This window comes from Chiloscyllium plagiosum, unplaced genomic scaffold, assembly GCF_037043375.1.
Source record: "Chiloscyllium plagiosum isolate Xiang-an unplaced genomic scaffold, Cpla_swu_hap1 HiC_scaffold_9, whole genome shotgun sequence".
In the NCBI taxonomy this organism is placed as follows: Eukaryota; Metazoa; Chordata; class Chondrichthyes; order Orectolobiformes; family Hemiscylliidae; genus Chiloscyllium; species Chiloscyllium plagiosum.
Genome location: NW_028270147.1, coordinates 37,824,467 through 37,851,391, shown reverse-complemented (window position 1 = coordinate 37,851,391; position 26,925 = coordinate 37,824,467). Strand labels below are relative to the sequence as shown.

The 26,925-nt window shown below is 41.7% G+C and overlaps 1 protein-coding gene across 7 annotated transcripts in view; it reads right to left on the bottom strand.

Annotated features, from left to right (window-relative positions):
* ccdc24 (coiled-coil domain containing 24) overlaps positions 1-26,925 on the bottom strand; it is a 108,548-nt gene that overhangs the window by 50,963 nt on the left and 30,660 nt on the right. For 6 of the 7 annotated variants that reach the window (XM_043699072.2, XM_087990555.1, XM_043699073.2 and 3 more), the window contains one exon: positions 7,753-7,925. In XM_043699072.2, coding sequence (XP_043555007.2) covers positions 7,753-7,925 — 173 coding nt within the window. Of the gene's footprint in view, positions 1-7,752; positions 7,929-26,925 lie in introns of all 7 variants that reach the window. The other variant, XM_087990554.1, reaches the window with a different exon arrangement.

Here is a 26,925-nt window from a genome sequence, read left to right as displayed (position 1 = left end):
GCATTTACAAGTGATCATGCTTTGTCACTGTGAGCAAGAATCTGGTCATCAGGTATAAGGGCCGCTCAGTGCAGTTGTCTGGTCCATTCCACACGCCTGTTCTATTGCGATTACTTAAATCAGCTTGCTCTACATTTCAAGGTCAAAAGTGAACTGTACTCTTAGGAACAAGATACATAAATATCACATTAAACTGGGAATATATTCTTGGCAAACAAACATGAAATGCCTCTAAAGTCACTAAGGATAGGTTGCCATGGAACATTCCCAGCAGTTGACTACATCATACCATCTAACCCCTGCAGAAACACTTGTGCAGAAAGCTAGGTTTGACTCTGAGACCATCAGGCAGTGATCCACACGAAACATTGGAGAGGCCTTGATGGTAAAGGAAACAGTAGACTTTCTCATATCATTCTCTTAACACACTGTCAAAATCTAATCAGACGGTTACGGAGTAGATAAAGGTCTACCAAATGGAGTAGGAGAACAGCGGCAGCAGCAACTCGAAGGGTGGAAGCTTGCACCAGGGGCCTGCTAGGAGCGGTGAGTCACTGATTTGTGCTTTTAAATTTGAAGTCAGAAAGCAAAGATTTCTGGGGAAGGAGGGACTTCTTATTTTTATTTCCATCCTGCTATATAAGTCAGTATCTTCTCAACCTGAGACCCTATCTTTGTAGGGCCTCCCACCCAACCACCTCCTCTAACCTTAAAGACCAAGGACATATCAGGTAAGCGTCTCTTTTTTACTTTGTGACTAAGGAACTAACAGGGATGGCAGTGTAGGGAGAGCAATGTTCCTCCTGCATGATGTTTGAGGTCAGGGAAGCCATTATTGTCCCATCCAAGTACATTTGCAGGAAGTGCACCCGACTCTCACTCCACCAAGACAGTGTTAGGGAACTGGAGCGGGAGCTGGATGAACTTCGGATCATTCGGGAGGCAGAGGCTGTGATAGATAGGAGTTACAGAGAAGTAGTTACTCCTAAGCAAGAAGAAAGCTGGGTGACTGTTCGAAAGGGGAAAAAAGTGGAGGGATCCCCTGTGGTCATTCCCCTGAAAAACATGTATACCATTTTGGATACTGTTGAGGGGAACGACTTACCGGGGCAAGCAGTGGGGCCCAGGTCTCTGGCACAGAGCCTGTCCCTGTTGCACAGAAAAGAAGGAGGGCAAGGAGGAGTGTGTTAGTCATTGGGGACTCAATAGTTAGAGGCTCAGATAGAAGGCTTCTTGGGAACGAACGAGACTCGCGGTTGGTGTGTTGCCTCCAGTGCCAGGGTCCATGACATCTCGGATCGTATCTTTGGGGTCCTGAAGGGAGAGGGTGACCAGCCTCAAGTTGTTGTCCATGTAGGTACCAACAACATAGGTAGAAAGAGGGATAGGGAGGTAAGGCAGGATTTCAGAGAGCTAGGGTGGAAGCTGTGAGCTAGAACAAACATCATTGTTATCTCTGGATTGTTACCCGTGCCACGTGATAGCGAGGCAAGGAATAAGGAGAGATATCAGCTAAACACGTGGCTGCAAGGATGGTCCAAGAGGGAGGATTTCAGGTTTTTGGATAATTGGGGCTCATTCTGGGGAAGGTGGGACTTGTACAAACAGGACGGTCTTCACTTGAACCAGAGGGACACTAATATCTTGGGCGGGAAATTTGCTGGTGCTATTCAGGTGGGTTTAAACTAGCTCAGCAGGGGGAGTGGGAACCGGAGGTGTAGTTGCAATGCACAGGAGGATGAGAGTAGGAAGGACAGGGACAAGATTTCAGGGTCACAGGAATGTGCTGGCAGACAGCAAACTGGTTTGAAGCATGTCTACTTCAACGCCAGACGTATCTGAAATAAGGTAGGTGAGCTTGCAGCATGGATAGGTACCTGGGACTTTGATGCTGTGGCCATTTCGGAGACATGGATAGAGCAGGGTGTGGAATGGATGTTGCAGGTTCCGAGGTTTAGATCTTTCATTAAAAACAGGCAAGGTGGTAAAAGAGGGGGAGGCGTGGCCTTGTTAGTCAAAGATAGTATAACGGTGACTGAGAGAATTTTTGATGAGGACTTGTCTACTGAGGTAGTGTGAGCTGAGGTTAGAAACAGGAGAGGAGAGGTCACACTGCTTGGAGTTTTTTTTTAAATAGGCCTCCGCAGAGTTCCAGGGAGGTGGACGAGAGGATTAGCAAAATTATTCTGAGTAGGAGTGAAAGGAACAGGGTGGTCATTATGAGGAATTTTAACTTCCCCAACATTGACTGGAAATGTTATATAGCTCTAGTACATCAGATGGATTAGTTTTTGACCAATGTGTACGGGAGGGGTTTCCTGACACAGTATGTTGAAGGGCCGAGAAGAGGGAGGCCACACTGGATCTGATACTTGGTAATGAACCAGGCCAGGTGTTTGATTTAGTTGTAGGTGAGCACTTTGGAGAGCGTGACCATAATTCAGTTACATTTAGTTTAGCGATGGAATGGGATAGGTACGTGCCACAGGTCAAGAGTTATCGATGGGGCAATGGGCAATTATAATGCGATTAGACAAGATTTAGGATGCATAGAATGGCGCAACAAAATGCAGGGGATGCAGACAATTGAAATGTGGAGCTGGTTTAAGGGACAGATATTGCGTGTCTTTGATAGGTGTGTCCCGGTCAGGCAGGGAGGAAGTAATAAGGTAAGGGAACTGTGGTTTACTACAGAAATTGCATCTCTTGTTAAGAAGAAGGAGGCTTACATGTTGATGAGGCAAGATGGTACAGATGAGGTGATGGAGAGTTACAGATTAGCTAGGAAGGATTTAAAGAGAGTTAAGAGGAGCAAAGAGAGGAAATGAGCAGTCTTTAGCAAATAAAATAAAGGAGAACCCTAAAGCTTTCTATAGGTATGTGAGGAATAAAAGGATGGTTAGAGTAGGAATAGGGCCCGTCAAAGACAGAAGTGGGAAGTTGAGTGTGGACACTATAGAGATCGGAGAGGTGCTAAATGAACATTTCTCATTGGTGTTCATTCAGGAAAAGGAGAATATTGTAGAGGAGAATGAGGTATGAGATATTAGACTAGAAAGGATTGAGGTTAGTTACGCACAGGTGTTATCAATTCTAGAAGGAGTGAAAGTAGACAAGTCCCCTGGGCCGGATGGGATTTATCCTAGGATTCTCTGGGAAGCTAGGGAGGAGATAGCAGAGCCTTTGGTTTTGATATTTGAGTCGTCATTGTCTACAGGTTTAGTACCAGAGGACTGGAGGATTGCAAATGTTGTGCCATTGTTCAAGAAGGGCAGCAGAGATGACCCAGGTAATTATAGACCAGTGAGCCTTACTTCTGTTATAGGAAAGGTTTTGGAAAGGTTTATAAGAGATAAGATTTATAATCATCTAGCAAGCAACAATTTGATTTCAGATAGACAACATGGTTTCGTCAAAGGCAGGTCGTGACTCACAAACCTATTGAGTTTTTTGAGAAGGTGACCAAGCATGTAGATGAGGGTAGGGCAGTTGAAGTGGTATACATGGACTTCAGTAAAGCCTTTGATAAAGTTCCACATGGTAGGCTGATGGAGAAAATACAGAGGCATGGAATGGGGGGTAATTTAGCAGTTTGGATCAGAAACTGGCTTTCTGGAAGAAGGCAACGAGTGGTGGTTGATGGAAAATATTCAGCCTGGAGTCAAGTTATGAGTGGTGTGCCACAAGGATCTGTTTTGGGACCATTGCTGTTTGTCATTTTTATAAATGACTTAGACGCAGGCAGAGATGGATGGATTAGTAAATTTGCAGACGACACTAAAGTCAGTGGAGTGGTGGACAGTCTGGAAGAACGTCACAGGTCGCACGGGGACTTGGATAAACTGCAGAATTGGGCTGAGAGGTGGCAAATGGAGTTCAATGCAGCTAAATGTGAGGTGGTGCACTTTGGGAAGAATAACAGGAAGGCAGAATACTGGGTCAATGGAAAGATTCTTGGTAGTGTGGATGTGCAGAGGGATCTTGAAGTCCATGTGCATAGATCCCTGAAAGTTGCCACCCAGGTGGATAGTGCTGTTAAGAAGGCATACGGTGTGTTACGTTTCATTGGTAGAGGGATTGAGTTCCGGAACCACAATATCATGCTGCAACTATACAAAACACTGGTGTGGCCACACTTGGAATATTGTGTATAGTTCTGGTCGCCCCATTATATGAAAGATGTGGAAGCATTGGAAAAGGTGCAGAGGAGATTTACCAGGATGTTGCCTGGTCTGGAGGGAAGGTCTTATGAGGAAAGGCTCAGACACTTAGGTCTGTTCTCGTTGGAAAGAAGGCGGCTAAAGGGGGGCTTTGATAGAGACATACAAGATAATCAGAGGATTAGATAGGGTTGACAGTGAAATACTTTTTCCTAGGATGAGGATGTCAGCTTATATGAGAGGGCGTAACTACAAGTTGAGGGGTGATAGATTTAAGACAGATGTCAGAGGAAAGTTCTTTACGCAGAGAGTGGTAAGGGCATGGAATGCCCTGCCTGCCAATGTAGTCAACAGCCAATTAGGGAGATTTAAACAATCCTTAGATAAGCACATGGATGATTTTGGGATAGTGTTGGGGGGGGCGGGGGGCGAGCTGAGAATAGTTCACAGGTTGGCGCAACATCGAGGGCCGAAGGGCCTGTTCTGTGCTGTATTGTTCGATGTTCTAACATGAAACTGTCTATCGTGGCATGATATATTAAAAATAAGCATATTAACTGAATGGTGAGAGGTTGCACAGCTCCTCAATGCAGTTTGAGCTTGGTGTCTTCATGAATGAATTACAGAAGATTAGTAAGCGGATAGAGCAAGTATTGAGGAAAGGTAATGGAACAAAGAACAAATAAAATTTACAGCCCAGGACATAATGGAATGCTCCTATTTATTGCCAGAAGAATTAAATACAAAGGTTGGGAGGTTATGCTACAGTTATGCAGGGCACTGGTGAGACCACATTAGGAGTTCAGTGCACAATACTGGTCACATTATTTAAGAAAGGATACAAGTATGTTGAAAGTAATCCTGAGATTTACCAGACTTATATTTGGAATGAGCATGTTATCTAAAGAGGAAAAGATTAGATAAGCCAGGCTTGTAACCACTGGAATTTAGAAGAGCTAGAGGTGGTGTGATCAAAACGTACACAATCCTGACAGGTTGGATGTGGAGAGAATATCTCCTCTTATCGGAGAATCAAGATCTCAAAGTCTCTGCTTATATGAGAGGTCACACATTTAAAGTAGAGATTAAGCAAAATTTATTGACTCAGAGGATCAGAAGTCTGGAACTCTCTCTCTCTCTCTCTCTGAAAGGACAAAATAGTGGAAGCAGAATCTTTGAACAGTTATAAACCAAAGCTGAAAAGATTTTAGTTAAGCACAGATGTAAGAGGTATTCAGGGATAGGGAAAATGTGAAATTGAGGTTACAGTCAGATTGGCCATGATCTTTTTAAATGGGATAGCAGGCTCAAGGGTCTGAATGATGTGGTCTCAGTTCATTCAATCAGAAGTCACTTGGCAAATGTTTAACTACCAGAACTTTCAATCAAGCACCAAGATGCAGGTTGGATGTTGGTAAGAAAGCTGGCCTTGTAGGAAGGAAGGGTCTCTACATGCCCAGAGTCTCTCATCCCTCCATATTTTGCCCTGAAAGTGGCTTTGGTGTGGAAGAGACAGTGTCCATCTCTTTTTGGAATGTGCCTTTGGAAAGAAGGTTGAGAGAGAGAAGGGGTGAATTTTGTTGCAGTGTGTTCAAAGTGGCTTCATGATGCTGTTCTCTATGCTCTACAGACTGTTGTCAGGGATGGACATTGGGATTAACATCAACTAGAGCTGGAGGACCATCAGCATATTGAAAAATGCATTTTGATCTTTGCAAAACTCACTGGACCTCCACTGCAAAGAGCTGTTCTTCACCTGTGTTGCAAGTTGGCACATTCCAAGATCCAAGACCAATGTTCTGAGGGATGCACTACAGATTGGAGCAGTTGCCAGAGAGGCACAGTGGGGAAAAGTCAGCACCTAAGTCCTATGAGTCATAATATACCAAGGGATGGAAACTGTATAAATCTTCAGACTGTATGCCGGACAAGGAATTGTGAATATCAAGGGTGCTGAAATTGTATTAAGGTATCTCAGAGAGGTACACGTGGTGTACCGAAAAGTTGATTATTTTGCACACGGTGAAATATTCAATTTGAAAAGCTTTGCTCATACACTGCCTGCCATGGAATCTATACTGCAAAAATCAAAGGCATTGCAATCACATTGAGACATCTAAAAGTGAACATGGTGGAAAGAAAATTGCATTTTACTACACTTGGTGGTTTTCAAGTCAAAAGTACTTGAAAATGTACTTCTAGAAATATAATGAATAAAGTGCATTCTTGGAGAAAACAGCAGGCCCAAAGTCACCACAGAAGATGCAAATGAGTTATCCTCTTTCTGTTCATGTGCTTTTTATTTGGTTACAACACGAATCAAGGTGCATGGTAGACATCCTCTTGGCTGCTCTTCTCTCTAGCAGCTATAATCACAATGATGTAGTGCAGAATTTGTCTCATTGTCTCTTCTGCTGACTCTTTGGAAAGCTATCTAGTTACTCTTAGGTCCCCTGCTTTTATAGAGACAACATTTCAGGACTTTAAGTATTCATCAACTTTTCCTTTCATAATTAGTATATTACACACAGATACTCTTCCAAATGATTGAGAATTGTAAACAAATTTTACTATTGCTAAAAAATGTTCCCTAGTGATGATTAGAAAGGGCAGCTAATTTTTTTAAAAAAAATCTATAAAATCAACATTCTTCTTAAATGATTTGCTTTTCTCAATAATAGAATAGTTACTATTAGCATCAGAAAAGAATACAGACAAACATAGGTGGTCATTTTCACACCCTCTCGAAGAGCTTTTTTGTTTCCCTCCCAAAATTATAGAGAGAAAGATATAAAAGAAAAACAGGTTTTAAATCTTGGGACAACCATCAAAGCAATTCCATATTATTAATCTTACAGTCTACATAAATAGTTTGATGTAAGCTTCTTGCTGCTAATTAAATTCAAAGGATTTAGACTGTAGTAATACTCAAAGGCAAATCAGTTCTTATGCAAATGAAACTAAACAACTAGGGAGCAATAGGTGTTTTTCAGTACTTCAAACCAAGGGGCTGGAAACTTGCTGAGAATTATAGAACAGAACAAATACAAGAAAGATCAAGCAAGAAAGTCAGATCTTTTATTTTTAAAATGTTGTTCAACTGCAGTGATATTGCGTTCCAGCTTACCTTATTCAATAAATAGACTGGGATTGTTTTCCTTGGAGCATCAGAGGCTGAGGGGTGACCTTAGAGAGATGTATAAAATCATAAGGGGCATGGATAGAGTAAATAGACAAGGTTTTTTTTCCCCTGGGGTGGGGGAATCAAGAAAGAGAGGGGCACAGTTTAGGGTGAAAGAGATTTAAAAGGGACCTAAGGACAACCTTTTCACAGAGAGGGTGATGAGGGTATGGATTGAGCTACCAGAGGAAGTAGTGGGGAGGCTGGTACAATTACAACATTTAAGAAGGCATCTGAATGAGTATATGAATAGGAAGGGTTTAGATGGATATAGGCCAAGTGGTGGCAAATGGGACTAGATTAATTTAGAATATCTGGTCAGCATGGACGAGTTGGACGGAAGGGTCTGTTTCTGAGTTGTACATCTCTATGACTCGGTGACAGAATAAAGAAATCTTGTGAGTACTCTACCTGCCCTCCTTTTGTGCTCTTTTTTGAACATCTAAAAGCAGAAATTGAATTTCTTGTCTAAGCAGATCTTTGATTGCAGGAGACTCTGGTAGGGCTGCACGTGAAGCTTGCAATTGAGAAACTGTCAATCGGGTTGCTCTCATCCCTTGCCATATTTCCATTAAAGTGGACACCTAAAATAGAGACCAACATACAAAGCTATAAACAAATGAACAAGTTGATTGCCGCACTGAATGAATAACTAGAAAATAATGGCTAGCCAAGAATGATGATACTTCACTGGGGCACACTATAAGTCTGTAACATATTAAGGAGTCACATAGCAATCTAAATTAGAGCAGTTTAACTCCAACAGTTTTTTTTGACAAGCTGATTTTATACGCAGACTGTAATACATATTTTAGGCTAAATTATTCCATGTAGTATGAAATTCTATTTTTTGAGTTTGATTAATTGATGCCATTTGAAAACAACGATTTTCAGTGGATTTCTGTGATCACGTCGAAAAGAAATGGGCTGTTAGAGACCAAATCAGCACTTCCCTTGCCCTCCCACACCCCAAACCCCACCAAAATATTTCATGGAGGTAGCCTAGACCCTAACTTTTACTTTATCTTAAAGGCAAGTGTAAGGTGCTGTGTTCCAGATACATATGATTAAATTGGTCCACAGCCAAGTTTAGAGTCATAGAGATGTATAGCTCGGATACAGACTCTTTGGTCCAACTTGTCCATGTTGACCAGATAGGCTAACTTAATCTCGATCCATTTGCCAGCACTTGGACCTTATCCCTTGAACCCTTCCTATTCATATAGCCACCCAGATGCCTTTTAAATACAGGGAAAACTAGTTATTTGGATACAGATTTGGCTCAAAGGTGGTAGTGGAGGGTTGTTTTTCAGACTGGAGACCTGTGACCAGTGGAGTGCCATAAGGATCAGTGCTGGGTTCACTACTTTTCATCATTTAAATAAATGATTGCGATGTGAGCAAAAGAGGTATAGTTAGTAAGTTTGCAGATAATACCAAATTGAAGGTGCAGTAGACAGCGAAGAAGGTAAGCTCAGATTACAACTGAATCTTAATCAGATGGGCCAATGATCTGAGAAGTGGCAGATGGAGTTTAATTCAGATAAACGCGAGGTGCTACATTTTGGGAAAGCAAATCTTAGCAGGACCTATACACTTAATAGTTAAGCTCCTTGGGAGTGTTGCTGAACAGAGACCTAGGAGTGCAGGTTCACAGCTCCTTGAAAGTGAAGTCACAGGTAAATAGAATAGTGAAGGCTGCGTTTGGTATGCTTTCCTTTATTGGTCAGAGAATAGAGTACAGGAGTTGGGAGGTCATGTTGTGGCTATACAGGACATTGGTTAGGCCACTGTTGGAATATTGCGTGCAATTCTGCTCTCCTTCCTGTTGGAAAAATGTTGTGAAACTTGAAAGGGTTAAGAAAGATTTACAAAGGATGTTGCCAGGGAGCTATAGGGAGAGACTGAACAGGCTGGGGCTGTTTTCCCTGGAGCATAGGAGGCTGAGGGGTGACCTTATAGAGGTTTATAAAATCATGAGGGTCATGGATAGGATAAATAGACAAAGTCTTTTCCCTGAGGTCGGGGAGTCCAGAACTAAAGGGCATAGGTTTAGGGTGAGAGGGGAAAGATATAAAAGAGGACTTAAGGGCAACTTTTTCACGCAGAGGGTGTTACGTGTATGGAATGAGCTGCCAGAGGAAGTGGTGGAGGCAACGTTTAAAAGCCATTTGGATGGGTATATGAACTGGAAGACTTTGGAGGGATATGGGCCAGGTGCTGGCAGGTAGGACTAGATTAGGTTGGGTTATCTGGTTGGCATGGACAGGTTGGACCGATGGGTCTGTTTCCCTGCTGTTCATGTCTATGACTCTAACTCTAAATGCTCTCATTGTACCAGGCTCCACCACTTCCTCTGGAAGCTCATTCCATACAGCGACCACTGTTTGTGTGAAAACATTGCCCCGTAGGTCCCTTTTATATCTTTCCCCTCTCACCCTAAACCTATGCTCTCTAGTTCTAGACTCTCCCACCCCAGGGAAAAGATCTTGTCTATTTATCCTATCCATGCCCCTCAATTTTTATAAACCTTTATAAGGTCACCCCTCAGCTTCCGATGCTCCAGGAAAACACCCCCAAGCCTATTCAGCCTCTCCCTACAGCTCAAATTCTCCAAATCTGGCAACATCCTTGTAAATCTTTTCTGAATCCTTTCAAGTTTCACAACATGCTTCCAATAGGAAGACCAGAAATGCATGCAATATTCCAAAAGTGACCTAACAAATGCCTGTACAGCCACAACATGACCTCCCAACTCCAATACTCAATGCTCTGACCAATACAGGAAAGCATATCAAACTCCTCTTCCACTATCCCATCTACCTGCGATTCTACTTTCAAGGAACTATGAACCTGCACTCCAAGGTCTGTTTGTTCAGCAACACTCCCTCGGACCTTACCGTTAAGTGCATAAGTCCTGCTCTGCTCTGTTTTTCCAAAATGTAGCATCTCACATCTATCTAAATTCAAACTCCCTCTGCCACTCTTCGTTCCATTGGCCCATCAAGATTCTGTTGCACTCTGAAGTAACCTTCTTTGCAGTCCACTACAGTTTCAATTTTGGTGTCATCTGCAAACCTACTAACTGTACCTCCTATGTTCACAACCAAATCATTTATATAAATTATGAATAGTTTCCCCATGGTAGGCTCTTGCAGAGGCATGGGATTGAGGGTGATTTCACAGTTCGGATCAGAAATTGGCTAGCTAAAAGAAGACAAAGGGTGGTGGTTCATGGGAAATGTTCATCCTGGAGTTCAGTTACTAGTGGGGTTCCGCAAGGATCTGTTCTGGGGCCACTGTCATTTGTTATTTTTATAAATGACCGAAATGTGGGCGTAGAAAGATGGGTTAGTAAATTTGCAGATGACACTTAGGTCGGTGGACATGCGGATAGTGCTGAAGGATGTTGCAGATAACAGAGGGACATAGATAGGCTGCAGATCTGGACTGAGAGGTAGCAAATGCAGTTTAATGTGGAAAAGTGTGAGGTGATTCACTTTGGAAGGAGCAAAAGGAATAAAGAGTACTGCGCTAATGGTAAGATTCTTGATAGTATAGATAAACAGAGAGATCTCGGTGTCTGTGTTCATAGATCCCACCCAGGTTGATAGGGTTATTAAGAAGGCCTACGGTGTGTTAGTTTTTATTGGTTGAGGGACTGAATTTCAGAACCACGAGGTCATACTGCAGCTAGACAAAGCTCTGGTGCGGCCACACTTGGACTACTGTGTACAGTTCTGGTCACCACATTCTAGGAAAAACGTGGAAGCTTTGGAAAGAGGAGATTTACTAAGACGTTGCCTGGTATGGAGAGAAGGTCTTTGAGGGACTAGAGGCTGTTTTCATTAGAGAGGAGGTGGTTGACAGGTGACTTAATTGAGATACAAGATAATCAGAGGGTTAGATAGGGTGGCCAGTGAGAGCCTTTTCCCTTGGATGGTGATGGCGAGCACAAGGGGATATTGCTTTAAATTGAGGAGTGATAGTTATAGGACAGATGTCAGAGATAGTTTCTTTAGTCAGAGTAGTAGGGGTGTGGAACACACTGCCTACAGCGTAGTATACTCACCAACTTTAATGGAATTTAAATGGTCATTGGATAAATATACGGATGAAAGTGAAATAGTGCTGGATAGGCGGGCTTCAGATTGATGCCACAGGTCAGCGCAACATCGAGGGCCAAAGGGCCTGTACTGCGCTGTAATGTTCTATGAAAAGCAGCTCTATGAAACCCAGCACCAATCCTTGTGGCACTGAACTAGTCACAGGCGTCCAGTCTGAAAAGTAACCCTCCACCACCACCTTCTGTCTACTACCTTCAAGTCAGTTCCAAATGGCTAGTTCTCCCTGTATTCCAGGACATCTAAACTTGCTAACCAGTCTCCCATGGGGAACCTTGTTAAATACCTTACTGAAGTCCATATAGATCACATCTACTGCTCTGCCCTCATCAATCTTCTTTGTTACTTCTTCAGAAAACTCAGTCAAGTTCATGAGATATGATTTCCCATGCATAAAGCCATGCTGACTATCTCTAATCAGTCCTTGCCACAGCATGTGCTTGTACCTACCAGAGAAGATGCAAATCTTGACCTTCTCTTGGGAAATAAGGCAGGTGACTGAGGTGTCAGTGGGGGAGCACTTTGGGGCCAGCGACTGTAATTCTATTCGTTTTAAAATAGTGATGGAAAAGGAAAGACCAGATCTAAAAGTTGAAATTCTAAATTGGAGGAAGGCTAATTTTGACAGTATTAGGCAAGAACTTTCAAAAGTTGATTGGAGGCAGATGTTCGCAGGTAAAGGGACGGCTGCAAAATGGGATGCCTTCAGAAATGAAATAACGAGAAAGTATATTCCTGTTAGGGTGAAATGAAAGGCTGGTGGAGAATGCTGAATGTCTGGAGAAATTGAGGTTTTGGTTAAGAAAAAGAAGGAAGCCTGTGTCAGGTATAGACAGGAGAGGTCGAATTAATCTTTTAAAGAGTATAAAGGAAATAGGAGTATACTTATGAGGGAAATCAGGAGGCAAAAAGGGAACATGAGATAGCTTTGGCAAATAGGGTTAAGGAGAATCCAAAGGGTTATAACAAATACATTAGGGACAAAAGGATAACTAGGGAGAGAATAGGACCCCTCAAAGATCAGCAAGGCAGGAGATGGGGGTGATACTAAACAAGTATTTTGCATCAGTGTTTACTGTGGAGAAGGACATGGAAAATATAAATGTGGGGAAATAGATGGTAACATCTTGAAAAATGTCCATATTACACAGAGGTGATGGTGCTGGATGGCTTTAAACACAGAGAAGTGGATAAATCCCAAGGACCTGATCAGGTGAATCCTAGAACTCTGTGGGAAGCTAGGGAAGTGCTTACTGGACCCCTTGCAGAGATATTTGTATCATCAATAGTCACAGATGAAGTGCCGGAAGACTGTAGGTTGGCTAATGTGGTGGTATTCAAGATGGTAAGAAAAAGCCAGGCAAGTTTAGACCGGTAAGCCGGACATCAGTGGTGGGCAAGTTGGAGGTAATCCGGAGGTACAGGATTTGCATGTATTTCGAAAAGCAAGGACTGATTCTTAATCCTTACAATGCAATTAAATGCAACAAAATGAACGATCAGTATTAATTCACTCTATTTACATACTTAATAAGACAATGTATTACTTAAGCACTAACCACCAATTCTAACATTGGCAGCATCCCATAGATACCTTTTGGCAAAAAGCAATGCAGCAAACACAGTTATTATTCTCACGTGTTGTCTCCCTCCACTCCAATAGAAAGAAACAAACCAACCAACAAATAATCTGCCCCTTCTGATTTCTAAGAGGAAAACTTTCTAAATCTTCAATCTAGCAATACAGATAACATGAACCATTCACTCCAGCAGATGGTTAGTGAAAAAAACTAAAGGCAAAACCAAAGTCCTCTGGGTGTGACAGCCTGACCCCACCCACTCATCATTATTTTGTCTAATTCTGAAAAGACACCCCGGGAGAAACCCAAAGCTGTTTACAGACTGTCTGCTGGGAGGAGACACGTTGGCACCATTGTGACAAAATCCCTGTGCCAAAGAAACAGGATAGAATACATCTTTTAAAGGCACAGTATTGTCACAGTGGTGTAGTTGTACTGGCACTAGAAATCTAGAATCTCAGGTTAATGTTCTAGGGTCAGGGATTTGAATCTCATCGTGGCAGATAGTGAAACTGAATTTAATAAAAGACAGAATTTAAAATCTAGCCAATGGGTGGTCATGTAGCATTGACAATTATTGTAAAACCTTATCTGGTTCACTAATATTCTTTACGGAAGGAAATCTGCCAATCTTTTCCAGTCTAGCTCCCATGCAATTCCAGACACACAATTTTGAAATTGTTTATAATTTTAACATACACTGCCAAATGTGCCACAGATTCACTCAAAGCAAATTAAGTCATTTCATAAGAAACATAATAGTAAATTACTTTTAAAGCAAATCTGTCTTCCTTCCAAAAAACTCTGCTAAAATAAGAGTAGGGGTCCAGGCATCCAAAAGACCTCAGTTATACTAAGACAATATGGGGTAAAGCAGCTGTTCAATATAGGGGTGCACTTTCACAAATCATTAAAACCCACAACATAAATTAGCAAGTCTATTATGACTGAGGCTGGAGGAATGAATATACTCTTACACTAGTGCCACTACTCCACAGATCACAACATGAAAGTACTTTTCCCTGTTACCAAAATGGTCAAAAAAAAACCTGATCGACATGAAGTTTTAAATAAAAAGATCACTCACGCTTCTTTAATAAAGGTAATTTTTAGCTTACAATACAAGACAAAACTTTCAATGAAGATGCAATAACTGGCAAACACAATCAGTAAGCTTAAAGTACAGGTACTTCTTCTATAATGTGATGGTTGCATTCTTGTGCAACTCCGCATTATGGAAAATCATGCTTTGGAAACAGCACTTAGTATTGGTTATGTAATCACGTTACAGACAACATGCTTAACAAGTTCATGCTTTAGAAAAAGTGTCTCCAACTTGTCACTCAAAATGCAGCAAATTCCTTCTAAATATCCCACAGCATTCACACAGTCCTCAAGAAAAAAGTGCACTTTTAAAAAATAATTCCTGACCTTTGGGGGTTATTCAAGAAAACAAGTAGGATAAAGCTTAGAATATTTCTGAATTATGTTGCTCTGATATTATGCTGCATGTGGTCAAGTTACTAATCATGCATAGTTGTCTCTGGAGTTTTAGCAGACAACTTGCTCAAGAAATATAAAATTAAATAATCACTCTTTCAGAAGAGCAGGTAGGGCTTCACCATGAACTCAATAAAGAGGATTTCCTTGCAGAAAATGGAGAGCTCAACTGGGAAGCCCTTCCACACAAACGTCTTTAAAAAAATTCTCCAACATGTACAGTGATCTGTCATTGACCTATTTTAAAGAAATTATTCCAGGCTATTTCCATAAGACTTGAAATCAATCAATTTTTCTACAATCAAAATTTGAATCCTCTCAGAAATATTAAATACAATGTATCGTAACATCATGAATAATCCAAGTTAAACTGCTGGAGGTTAATTTCCAGAGGAATTGCTTGGAATGTTATGTTAACTAAATATAGAACTACACTTAAAGCATACTGTCAACAGCTCTCGTCATTGTGCTACAGCCAGCCTCAGAAAAGCTACAAAAATTATTTATAAAAGGATGATGCCTGAACTGACTGATTTATATTTTAGATTAGATTTAGATTACTTACAGTGTGGAAACAAGCCCTTTGGCCCAACAAGTCCACACCAACCCTCCGAAGAGCAACCCATCCCAGACCCATTCCCCTATGTTTTACTCCTTCACCTAACATTACAGGCAATTTAGCTTGGCCAATTCACCTAACCTGCACATTTTTGGACTGTGGGAGGAAACCGGAGCACCCAGAGGAAACCCACGCAGACACAGGGAGAATGTGCAAACTCCACACAGACAGTTGCCTGAGGTGGAAATTGAACCCAGGTCTCTGCACTGTGAGACAGCAGTGCTAACCACTGTGCTACCCACCATCAAACAGGAAAGGCTGGAAAGGCTAATGTTACTCTGTCTAGAAAGGAGAAGGCTGACAGGTGGCTTAATAGAGAGCTTTAAAATAATGAAACAATATAACTGGTTAGCTGGGTAGAAGGTGATTCTACTGGTGAGGTTCCAACTCAAAGTGGTTCATTGTTTACATCTAAATTTGTTAAAGCTTGCTTGGCTTTCCTACTAAAATGAGAGAACAAGAAAGAAGTAAAGTATTAAAGATCCTTTATTGATTGCTCCTCACCACGCGGCAGGGGAGCCCAGCAATCCCGAGTGCAGCAGGCGCTCTTCCGTGTAATTACACAAACCAAGGCTGTTTATATATTTTTATAAAAGAGGCATTTCTTGCAGTTTTGCATGCAACTGCTCCCCAATTCAGTTACTGCTGGGACATGTTGGGGCAGGACTACTGCTGGGACATGTTGGGACAAGCCTTTTTTTAATTTTCTTTGTTTACACTTGGCCATGTCCAAGCTAACCACACCCTGCCCCGACACGATTTTGTTTAACATATCAGTTATATCAGTTTCAAAAAGTTTCATATGGTAAGAGATTAGCAACAGCACAGATGTTTACGTGCGTTTTCAGCTATTTGTTAGATATGATCTCACATAGCTCTCTAGCAGTATTGCTGTAGACAATCGGACAGATCTAACTGATAATACACTATTAAGTGACAAACTTCAGGCCACCATTAGAATTGAAGATATTTTAATGTTAGTTACATCCGTCCCAATGGAGCTCCAGATCTGTGAGATGATACCATGGCTTTAAGTGTATTTTGTCCTTTTTTTTGTGAAGAAAGGTTGAGACCGAGATACTGAGCTGTCGGCTCAAAGCTAATAAAGTAAATAGATTACGTGGCTTTGGGTTTTTTTAAAAAACAAGTTGGAACAATAGAAGCAGCCTGGTCAGGCTCCCACAGAACCAGGATTTTTTAGTTTCAGCTTTCCTGCAGTTGTTGGGGTCATGAAGCTGAATGTAGAAGTGTCTGTCTCTCTCTCTCTCTCACACACAGATAAAAGCCAAGGTTCTCTTATGAATGCAAACAAAACTCAGTGTAAAAAGAAAACAATACAGTACAGATCAACAAGTAAAATGTAAAATTAGATAACTTCAGGAAAGCTCAGAACAAATTAGATTGTAAATTAATCCATAAGGAACATAACTTACAAAAGGTCTTAAATAGTCAAACGCTTTTTGTGATGGGGGTGAGGAAGAGACAGAAAATCCTCTCCTGCCCTTACTCTCTCATCACTGCCTCCTCACCTCTTCCCTTCATTTTGCCCACTTCTCAACTTTATTCCAGCCTCTACACAGCTTCTCATCCAACTCCATGCTCTCCTTCAGCCCTCCCCTGTAAAGCTGTTTTGGGGAAAATACATTAATCTCATACAAACGCCTTAATTCAATATCTAGTTAGTTATTTGCGGGCAATTATGTCCCCAATGATCCAACATTTACTAATGTGGTCACAGTATGTTTATAAATAGATCTACAATCTTTCCAAATTGAACACACTACCACAATGTGAAAAAGTACTTTGCTTAGGATTTAAACTAAAATACATTTGGAGGAAACTTCATTTTTTGAACTTCAATTCAAATCCATTCCAAACAAAAGGACAACATTAAAAAGATCTGAATGGTAAAAGTCTCTATTAGCTTCAAGTGAAATTCCAGAAAGAGAAATTCAATAAAACATCCAACGGGAATAGAAAAGCAATTGGAAAAAGCCATTCCACAGAAGGGTCCTTACTCAAGTTTTATAGATGATCATAGCATTCCTGATACATCAAGAATATAGCTCCCAGTTTCCAATTACACTTTTAATGCTCAAAGACATAATGAAACTTTCAGTCACCATACTATACTCTACTTTTTTGAGAACTGTCTTTACTTTATGACACTGAGCAAAAATGCATTTAAGAAAAATCCTACCGTTTGCACCTGCTGTTCAGCATTAAGTGCATATCAAACATGTTAAGGCTTGTAATTTAAAGTAGCAAATTTAAGAACAGGAATGGGCCATTCATCCCTCAAACTTGTTCCATATTCAATGAGATCACCATTTATCCACCATTGCTTCAAACGTCTTAAAACACTTAAACTAAAAACTACTTTTCTTAGTCTTTCATGTAATTCTCTATTTGTTTATCATTTCATTTTTTTGAAAAAACAAAAACAAACATTGCTGGGAAAACTCAGTTCTCCTGGCAGTGTCGGTGGGAAGAAAGAAAAGTTAACATTTCAAGTCTGGTGACTATCATTTTTGAGTTTCACCAGTAATTTCTGTTTTTGTTCATATCACCAGCATCTGCAGTTCTTGAAGTGTATTTTCTTTTTACATTATGACCTGTGTATAAATGTTTATTAATGGCATGAAAATGTGCACTTAGAGTGCCTTTAACATAGAAATATCCCAAGAACCTCCACAGAGTCATAATCAGAACAGAAGATCTGGATGTAGGTTTGCTCGCTAAGCTGGGAGGTTCATTTCCAGACATTTTGTCACCCTACTGGTAACATCTTCAGTGGGCCTCAGGCAAAGCAGTGTACATGATTCCTGCTTTCTATTTATATGTTTGCGTTCATTTGGGTTGGTGATGTCATTTCATGTTCTTTTTCTCAGGTGGTGGTGGAGGGGTCTAACTCGATGTGTTTGTTGATAGAGTTCAGGTTGGAATGCCCTGATTCTAGGAATTCTCGTGCGTGTCTCTGTTTGCCTTGTCCCAAGATGGATGTGTGGTCCCAGTCGAAGTGGTGTCCTCATCTGTATGTAAGGATAGAGAGAGAGGATCATGTTGTTTTGTGACTAGTTGGTGCTCATGTATCATGGTGGCTAGTTTTCTGCCTGTTTGTCCAATGTGGTGATTGTTACAGTCCTTGCACGGTATTTTGTAAATGACATTAGTTTTGCTTGTTGTCTGTATAGGGTCTTTCAAGTTCATTAGCTGCTGTTTTAGTGTGTTGGTGGGTTTGTGGGTTACCATGATGCCAAGGGATTGAGTAGTCTGGCAGTCATTTCCGAGATGTCTTTGATGTAGAGGTAAGTGGCTAGGGTTTCTGGACGTGTTTGTCTGCCTGTTGGGTTTGTTCCTGAGAAATCAGCGGATTCTGTTCATTGGGTACCCATTCTTTTTGAATACACGGTATAGGTGATTTCCCTCTGCTCTGCTAGTTCCTCTATGCTGCAGTACATGTTGGCTCGTTGAAATAATGTTCTGATGCGGTTTCATTTGTGGATGTTGGGATGATTGCTTCTGTACTTCAATATTTGGTCAGTGTGTGTTGTTTTCCTGTAGGTGCTGGTTTGAAGTTGCCCATTGGCTGTTAGCTCTACTGTGACATCCAGGAATGGCAGTTTGTTGTTGTTTTCCTACTCTTTTGTGCATTTTATGCCAATAAGGGTATTATTGGTGGTCTTGGAAGGTGTCATCCACGTAGCGACCCAAAGCTTGGGTTGAATGGTTAGCAGAGCTGTTTGTTCGAGTCTTTGCATTACTGCCTCTGCTAAGAACCCTGATATCGGAGATCCCATGGGTGTTCCGTTGGTTTGTCTGTAGGTTGTGTTGTTGAAGGTAAAGTGTGTGGTAAGGCATAAGTCCAATAGCTTGATGATACTATCCTTGCTGATGAAGTTAGTAGTGTTTGGTGTATGTGTCTTTGGGTCTCTAATAGTGTAGTCAGTGTTTCCTTGGCCAGGTTAATGGTGATTGATGTAAACAGGGAGACCATTTTGTCATCCTCTTCTATCTTAGTATCTTTGATGGCCTTCAGGAATTCTTGGGTGGAGTGGATGGAATGGCGTGAGTCTTCTACTAAGTATTTTAGTCTTTGGTGTAGCGTAATCTGTATGTTGGTGTTCCAAGTAGCGAGACTATGGGTCTGAGACTCACTAAGAACAGAAGATATTAGAAAGTGAGGAATTCTTGGTGAAAGTAGTAAGTTTTTAAGGGGAATTTTAAAAGATAAGGAGGAGCATTGGATGAGAATTTAACAGCATGCGTGCCAAACATCAGTATACAGTCGTTAATGGTAGGGCAAAAGATAGAAAGAATCCACAAGAAGCCGAAGTCAGAAAAATAAATTGAGACATTATGAACAGTTGGATGCAGTTGCAAAGGTAGGGGAAAAACCAAGTCCCTGAAAAGATTTAAACAGGTAGACAAGCACTGTAAACTGATGGAGGTTGAAAATAAATGTAGGAAAGGACTGACTGATGAGTATAATTTAGTGTGAGATAGAATGGAAAAGTATAGTCTTGGATGAACTAAAGTCCAACATTTAAATTCTTAAAACTACAGCTCATCCAATACTGATTGTAAAAAAGAGTAGCCAGGCAATGGAGGAGGCAAAATAAAACTGAGCCCCATCAACATATATACCAGCTAGCAACATATCTTCAGCGGGTAGAGGCTTAGCGGTCGAGGCTAAGGATCCAGTACTAGGAAACACCTGAGGTAAAACGTATTCAGGCAAGATGGAAAACAACTGTTAGAAGATGGAAACCAGATATACAAGAATTAATGTAGGAATCACAAAGTTAATGCTGGACTGTGCATGTGTAAAACTGATGAAGGGCTTATGTCCGAAATGTCGATTTGCCTGCTCTTCGGATGCTACCTGACCAGCTGTACTTTTCCAGCACCATATTCTCGATTCTGATCGCCAGCATCTAGAATCCTCACTTTCTCCTCATTAGTGTAAAACATGTAATTGTTACATGACTGCCAATGCTTTATTACCATTTTCTGAATGGCAAGCAGTAACTATTGGGGTACCACACGGATCAGAACTAGAATTCACCATATGTTCATTACATTTAGTTCCCTCATCTAAATCATATCTCAAAATCTGCAAATAACACAAAATTGTGTGGAGATGTGAGCTGTGAGGAGTGAGAGATACTTCGGTGTGACAGCTACAGGTTGAGTGAGGTGGTAGATATAGTCTAAGTGGATAAATATTGGTAAGTGGATAAACTTTGGTAACAAAAATAAGAAAGCAGATTATTGCTTGAATGGCTGTAAACTGAGCGATGGAAATGCTCAACAAGACCTGGGTATACTCATGCACCAGTTGCTGAAAGAAAGCATGCAGGTATCGCAGGCAGTAAAGGCAGCAATTTATACATTGGCCTGTACACAAACAAGCACATCTTGTTGCAATTATACAGGCATTGGTGAGGTCATATCTAGAATATTATGCAGGGTTTTGGTCTCCTTATCGGAGAAAGGATGTTCTTGCTATAGAGGGAGTGCAACAAAGGTTGACCAAATTGTTTCCTGAATGGGAGGACTGACATATGAAAACAGACTGAGTCGGTTAGGATGGTGCTCACTGAAGTTTAGAAGAGGGGAATCCCACAGAAATGTATAAAATTCTAACAGGACTGGACAAGTTAAATGCAGGAATGTTTTCCCAATAGTGAGTCAGTCCAGAACCAGAAACTATGGATAAGGGGCAAATATCTTTTCGGGCTTGCCTTAATTGGTCAGTGCACTAGAACATCATGTTGCGACGATACAAGACATTGTGAGGTCACCTTTAGAATTGTGGTTGCCCTTTTACAGGGAGGAAGTTGGTAAAACTTGCAAATCTTTTCTGCACCCTTTCAAGAAGAATGTTGCCAGGATTGGAGGGAGGGGCGGAATAGGCTGGGGCTATTTTTTACCCCGGAGCATCAGAGGCCGAGAGGTGACCTTATAAAGGTTTTTAAATCACGAGGCGCATGGATAGGGTGAAAAGCCAAGGTCTGTTTCCCTGGATGGGGAGGGTATTCAAGACTAGACAGCATAGGTTTAATGTGGAGTGGAAAGATTTTAAAAAGACGCTGAGGAATAACTTTTTCACATAGATCATGGTGTGTGTATGGAACAAACTGCCAGAGGAAATGGAGGACACAGATACAATTCAACATTTAGAAGGCATCAGGGTGGGTTTAGAGGGATATGAGCCAAATGCTGGCAAATGGGACTAGGTCAGAGTGGGATGGCTGGTCAGTACAGACGAGTTGGATCAAAGGGTCTGTTTCCATGCTGTATGACTCTAGGACTCATAACAGAGATGAGGAGACATTTCTTCTTTCAGACAGTGGTGAACCTGTGGAATTCACTATCACTAAGTGGTTGAGATGAAAACACAATCTTTTGGCCTCAACCATTTTCAGTGGTAATGAATTAAAGTAGGAGGCAGATATTGTTGTTATTGCTAAAGGGATCAAGGGATATGGGGAAATGGCGAGATTAGGATATCAAGCTTAATGATCAGCCATAATCATATTGAATGACACAGCAGGCTAGAGGGGTTAAATGGCCCACTCCTGCTCATATTTTTTATGTTCCTATATATAAAATAGGCTGCCAATTCACTCTCTTTTCACATTAAGTCAACATCTACTCTCCTTTTACACTTCATATATCTGTAAAGCTGACATAGCCTTACCACACTATAGGGCTGCTCTCTCCTTAGGAGGTGACTGATGGTGGTTTAACCCAAGGGTTACCAGACCACAGACAAGGGGAGAGGTTGAGAAAGAGAGAGACTCATTCATGGTAACGTCAGTTGTTGCAGGAATTGAACCCAATGCCATTGGCATTGCTCTGCATCACAAATCAGCTGGCCAGCTAACTAAACTAACTGACCCTCAAATAGTTGAAGTGTATCTACAAGGAAATAAGGCAACGCCCAAGGAAGGTCGAGTGCTTTATCAATATCTTGACCAAAAGTTCAGTTTCCTACTGGAAACACATCCCATATGCAGTATTCTGTGTTTTTGTATATGCAGAACTACTTATAGCCCAAATGATAGATTAATATTCAAATATTGAAGTAAATATTAGCAAAGTCACTTACTACTTATTGGTATCCTAGTTATTTTGCTGAATGGAATTATTTGTGCTGTAGATACAACTAATCGAGAAATAATGATGCTGTGTCTACATTCTAAACTGCAGTCAGTCAATCTCACAGCTTGCAGATCCATCAATATGAGCTTTGTTTTACAGTTTTAAATTGTGTCAAATGGAAATGCTTCAGTAGCCATGTCAAGTGAACTATTGAGGTAAGCATAAAGGGACAGGGAAATGAAGGGCGTAGAGGTTAGACATTTTCTGTTTATGTGAAAGGCAATTCAAATTGTTAACCCAGTTCTGGTGAAGCAGCATTTTTTTTCTGGAAAGGAACACATGAAGAAAGCGGTTTAGTTTTAATATCCACAGTGGCCTCTCTATATTCCAGTCAACATTACTTAAATTAGGCTTCCAAAAAAATAAAGACATATTCTGAAGAGTAATGTAGTCCAGATAATACACAATTGATACCTCTTCCTTTTGTATAGGGACATATTTAGTTCATAGTTACAACATCCACAATGTAGCATGAGTGTATAAAGATGCAAATATAATCAACAATTAAGTGTCGCTACAATAAAACCCTTTTATGATTGCAGAACTGGTGTGCCTTCCCTGTGACTTTTGTTTTAAGACTGCTTTATTTATCCTGGCCACATTTATTTTTTAAAACTGGCCATTGGGGAGGAACTATAATGCGATAAGTAGGATACACTAGTTTAGGCACCCAGCATGAATAAATCACCTACATTGCTCAATGATAGGTCTTGCTTGCAACAAGTGAGTTTCCCTGTTGCAGTTTAAATAGATCAAGTCTATATTGACGTCTCCATTTCTCAGCAGCTTTGCCACCAGTATGTTGATTCCACCTCTTCCCTTCCTCTGCCTCGATCTCCATCAATGCTACCTGCCAATTTACAGATGGTGGAAATGACTATCTTTTGCACAAGAGTTCGAAAGCCTCTGGGAGGCATCCAGGTATACTGTGTACACAGGTGCCACATATAAAGGAGAGGTGCAATGACAACAGGCTTGGGACAGAGGGATTATAGCAAGTTAAAGTGTGTGTGCGTGCGTGCGCGTGTGTGTGTGAGAGAGGGGGGGGGGTATATGCACAAAATTGAGAGAGAGCTGGAGCAGGGGTGATTGCAAGGAGGTAAAGAGAATGTGCAACAGCAGAGTGGGCAGTTACCAAGAATTGCAAAAGGAGGAGCAGGGGAATCAAGAGTTGTGACAGCAGGAGTAGAATCATGATAATGAGGACTGAGAGAGGATTCATAGAATCAGAGTCATACAGCACAGAAGTAGTCCCTTTGGTCCAATTGATGAAGTTTCCCAAACTAAACTAGTCCCAATTGCCTGAATTTGGCCCATATCCCCCTCAAGCTTACTTGAGTGTCCAAATGTCCTTTGAATGTTGTAACTGTATTTGCATCCACAACTACTTCTGGCAGTTTATTTCACATACAAACCATCCTGTGTAAAAAGAAATTGCCCCTCACGTCCCTTTTTATATCTTTCTCTCCTCACCTTAAAAATGTTCCCTAGTTTTGAACTGCCCCATCTGAGGAAAAAGACCTTTGCTATTCATCTTATCTATGCCTCTCATGATTTTATAAACCTCTATAGGTCATCCCTTAGCTTCCAACGCTCCAGGGAAAACGGCCCCAGCTTATTCAGCCTCTCCCTGTAACTCAAACCCTCCAGTCCCATCTGAGATTCGACCAACTATGGTGGTGTCGTCAGCATACTTGTAAATTGCATTAGTCTGGTATTTGGCGACATGGTCATGGGTATACAATGAGTTCAGTAAGGGGCTGATTATGCACCCTTTGGGGGGTGGGGGGGCTCCAGTGTTGAGTGTTCGTGACAATGAAATATTGTCCCCAATCTTCACTGATTGTGGCCCTGGGTGAGGAAACTGAGGATCCAGTTGCAGAGAGTGGGGCTTAGTCAGAGATCACTAAGTTTAGTGATCAGTCTCAAGGAGATAATAGTGTTGAAGGCTGAACTGTAGTCAATGAGTAGGATTCTTACGTATCTGTTCTTGGTTTCAAGATGTTCTAGGGAGGAGTGAAGGGCAAGTGATATGGCATCTGACATGGATCTGTTGGTCCGACAGGCAAATTGGAGTGGGTCAAGAGTAGTGGGGAGGCTGGAGTTGATTAATGCCATAGGCAAAATTGAGGACTGCAGCTGCTGGCGATCAGAGTCTAGATTAGAGTCGTACTGGAAAAGCACAGCAGGTCAGGCAGCATCCACGGAGCAGGAAAATTAACGTTTCGGGAAAAAGCCCTTCATCAGGAATGATTAATGCCATGACCAGTCTTTCAAAGCACTTCATGACCACCAAAGTTAGGGCCACTGGGCAGTAATCATTGAGATATGTTACATGAATCTTCTTAGGCATAGGGATGATTTGGCCCTCTTGAAACAGGCAGGGACAGTGGGCTGCTGCAGGGAGAAGTTGAAGATGTCCGAGAAGACATCTGCCAGTTGATCTGCACATGCTCAGATTGCATGGCCTGGTACTCCATCTGGTCCCATCGCTTTCCTTGGATTCACACAAAGGAAAACTGATCTGACCTCTGATGAGGTAACTGTTGGGTTAGGTTCATCAGGAGTTACAGTCAGAGTCAGATGTACAGCATGGAAACAGACCCTTCGGTCCAACCTGTCCATGCCGATTAGATATCCCAACCCAATCTAGTCCCACCTGCCAGCACACGGCCCATATCCCTCCAAACCCATCCTATTCATATACCTATCCAAATGCCTCTTAAATGTTTCAATTGTACCAACCTCCACCACTTCCTCTGGCAGCTCATTACATACTCGTACCACCCTGTGTGAAAAAGTTGCCCCTTAGGTCTCTTTTATATCTTTCCTCTTACCCTAAACCGATGCCCTCTAGTTTTGAACTCCCTGACCCCAGGGAAAAGACTTTGCCTATTTACTCTATCCATGCCTCTCAATTTTGTAAACCTCTATAAGGTCACCCCTCAGCCTCCAACACTCCAGAGAAAACAGCCCCAGCCTGTTCAGCCTCTCCCTACAACTCAAATCCTCCAACCCTGGCAACAACCTTGTAAATCTTTTCTGAACCCTTTCAAGTTTCACAACATCCTTCTGATAGGAAGGAGACCAGAACTGAACGCAATATTCCAACAGTGGCCTGACCAATGTCCTGTACAGCTGCAACATGACCTCCCAACTCCTGTACTCAATACTCTGACCAATAAAGGAAAGCATTCCAAACGCCTTCTTCACTATCCTATCTACCTGCGACTCCACTTTCAAGGAGCTATGAGTCTGCGCTCCAAGGTCTCTTTGTTCAGCAACACTCCCTCGGACCTTACCATTAAGTGCATAAGTCCTACTAAGATTTGCTTTCCCAAAATGCAGCACCTCACATTTATCTGAAATAATCTCCATCTGGTCAAGATCTGAGGTAACCCTCTTCGCTGTCCACTACACCTCCAATTTTGGTGTCATCTGCAAACTTACTAACTGTACCTCTTATGCTCGCATCCAAATCATTTATGTAAATGACAAAAAGTAGAGGACCCAGCACTGATCCTTGTGGCACTCCACTGGTCACAGGCCTCCAGTCTTAAAAATAACCCTCCACCACCACCCTCTTTCTTATACCTTTGAGCCAGTGTTACCTCTCCACTGAAATGCTGCTCAAGCAGCAGCAGCTTACACTACAGCCTGTCGACAATGTCATTGAGCAGCAGCAAATTAATAGGCACCTTTTTTAAGTGTTAGAAAACAATTTATATTTAGCCCCACTGAGTGAAGTTACAGCAAGTGGCCAGATGCTGCAGAAAGTTGTGTATTTGTCAGAGATTACCATGTACAAGACATAAGACAGGAGTGTGATGGAATATTTTCCACTCATTTGGATGAATGCAACTCCAACAATTCTCAGTAAGACCAGCATCATCCAGACAAAGCAGCACAGTTGATTGTGGAGGTTGTTTAGGGAGCACTTGCTGATAGTGCTGGACAGGTTTGTCCCACTGAGGCAAGGAGGGGTTGGTAGATTGAAAGAACCATGCATGACAAGGGATGCGGAATATCTCAGCAAGAGGAAGAAGGAAGCTTACTTAAGGTTGAGGAGGCAAAGATCACACCGGGCTCTGGAGGGTTACAAGGTAGCAGGAAAGAACTAAAGAATGGACTTAAAGCTAGAGGGGGCATGAGAAAGTTTTAGCAGGTCAGATTAAGAAATTCCCGAAGGCATTCTACACTTACCTGAAGAACAAGAAGGTGGCCAGAGTGAGGGTAGGGCTGGTCAGGGATAGTGGAGGGACTTATGCCTGGAGTCAGAGAAGGTAGGGGAGGTCTTAATGAATACTTTGCTTCAGTATTTACTACTGAGAGGGACCTTGACGTTTGTGAGGACAGCATGAAACAGATGCTCAAACAGGTTGACGTTAAGAAGGAAGATGTGCTGGAAATTTTGAGAAACATAGGGATAGATAAGTCCCCTGGTCCAGACAGGAGATACCGAAGGTTACTACAGGAAGTGAGTGAAAAGATTACCGCACCGTTGGCGATGATCATTGCATCCTCACTGTCCACTGGAATATTGCCAGATGATTGGAGGGTGGCAAATGTCATTTCCTTGTTCAAGAGAGAA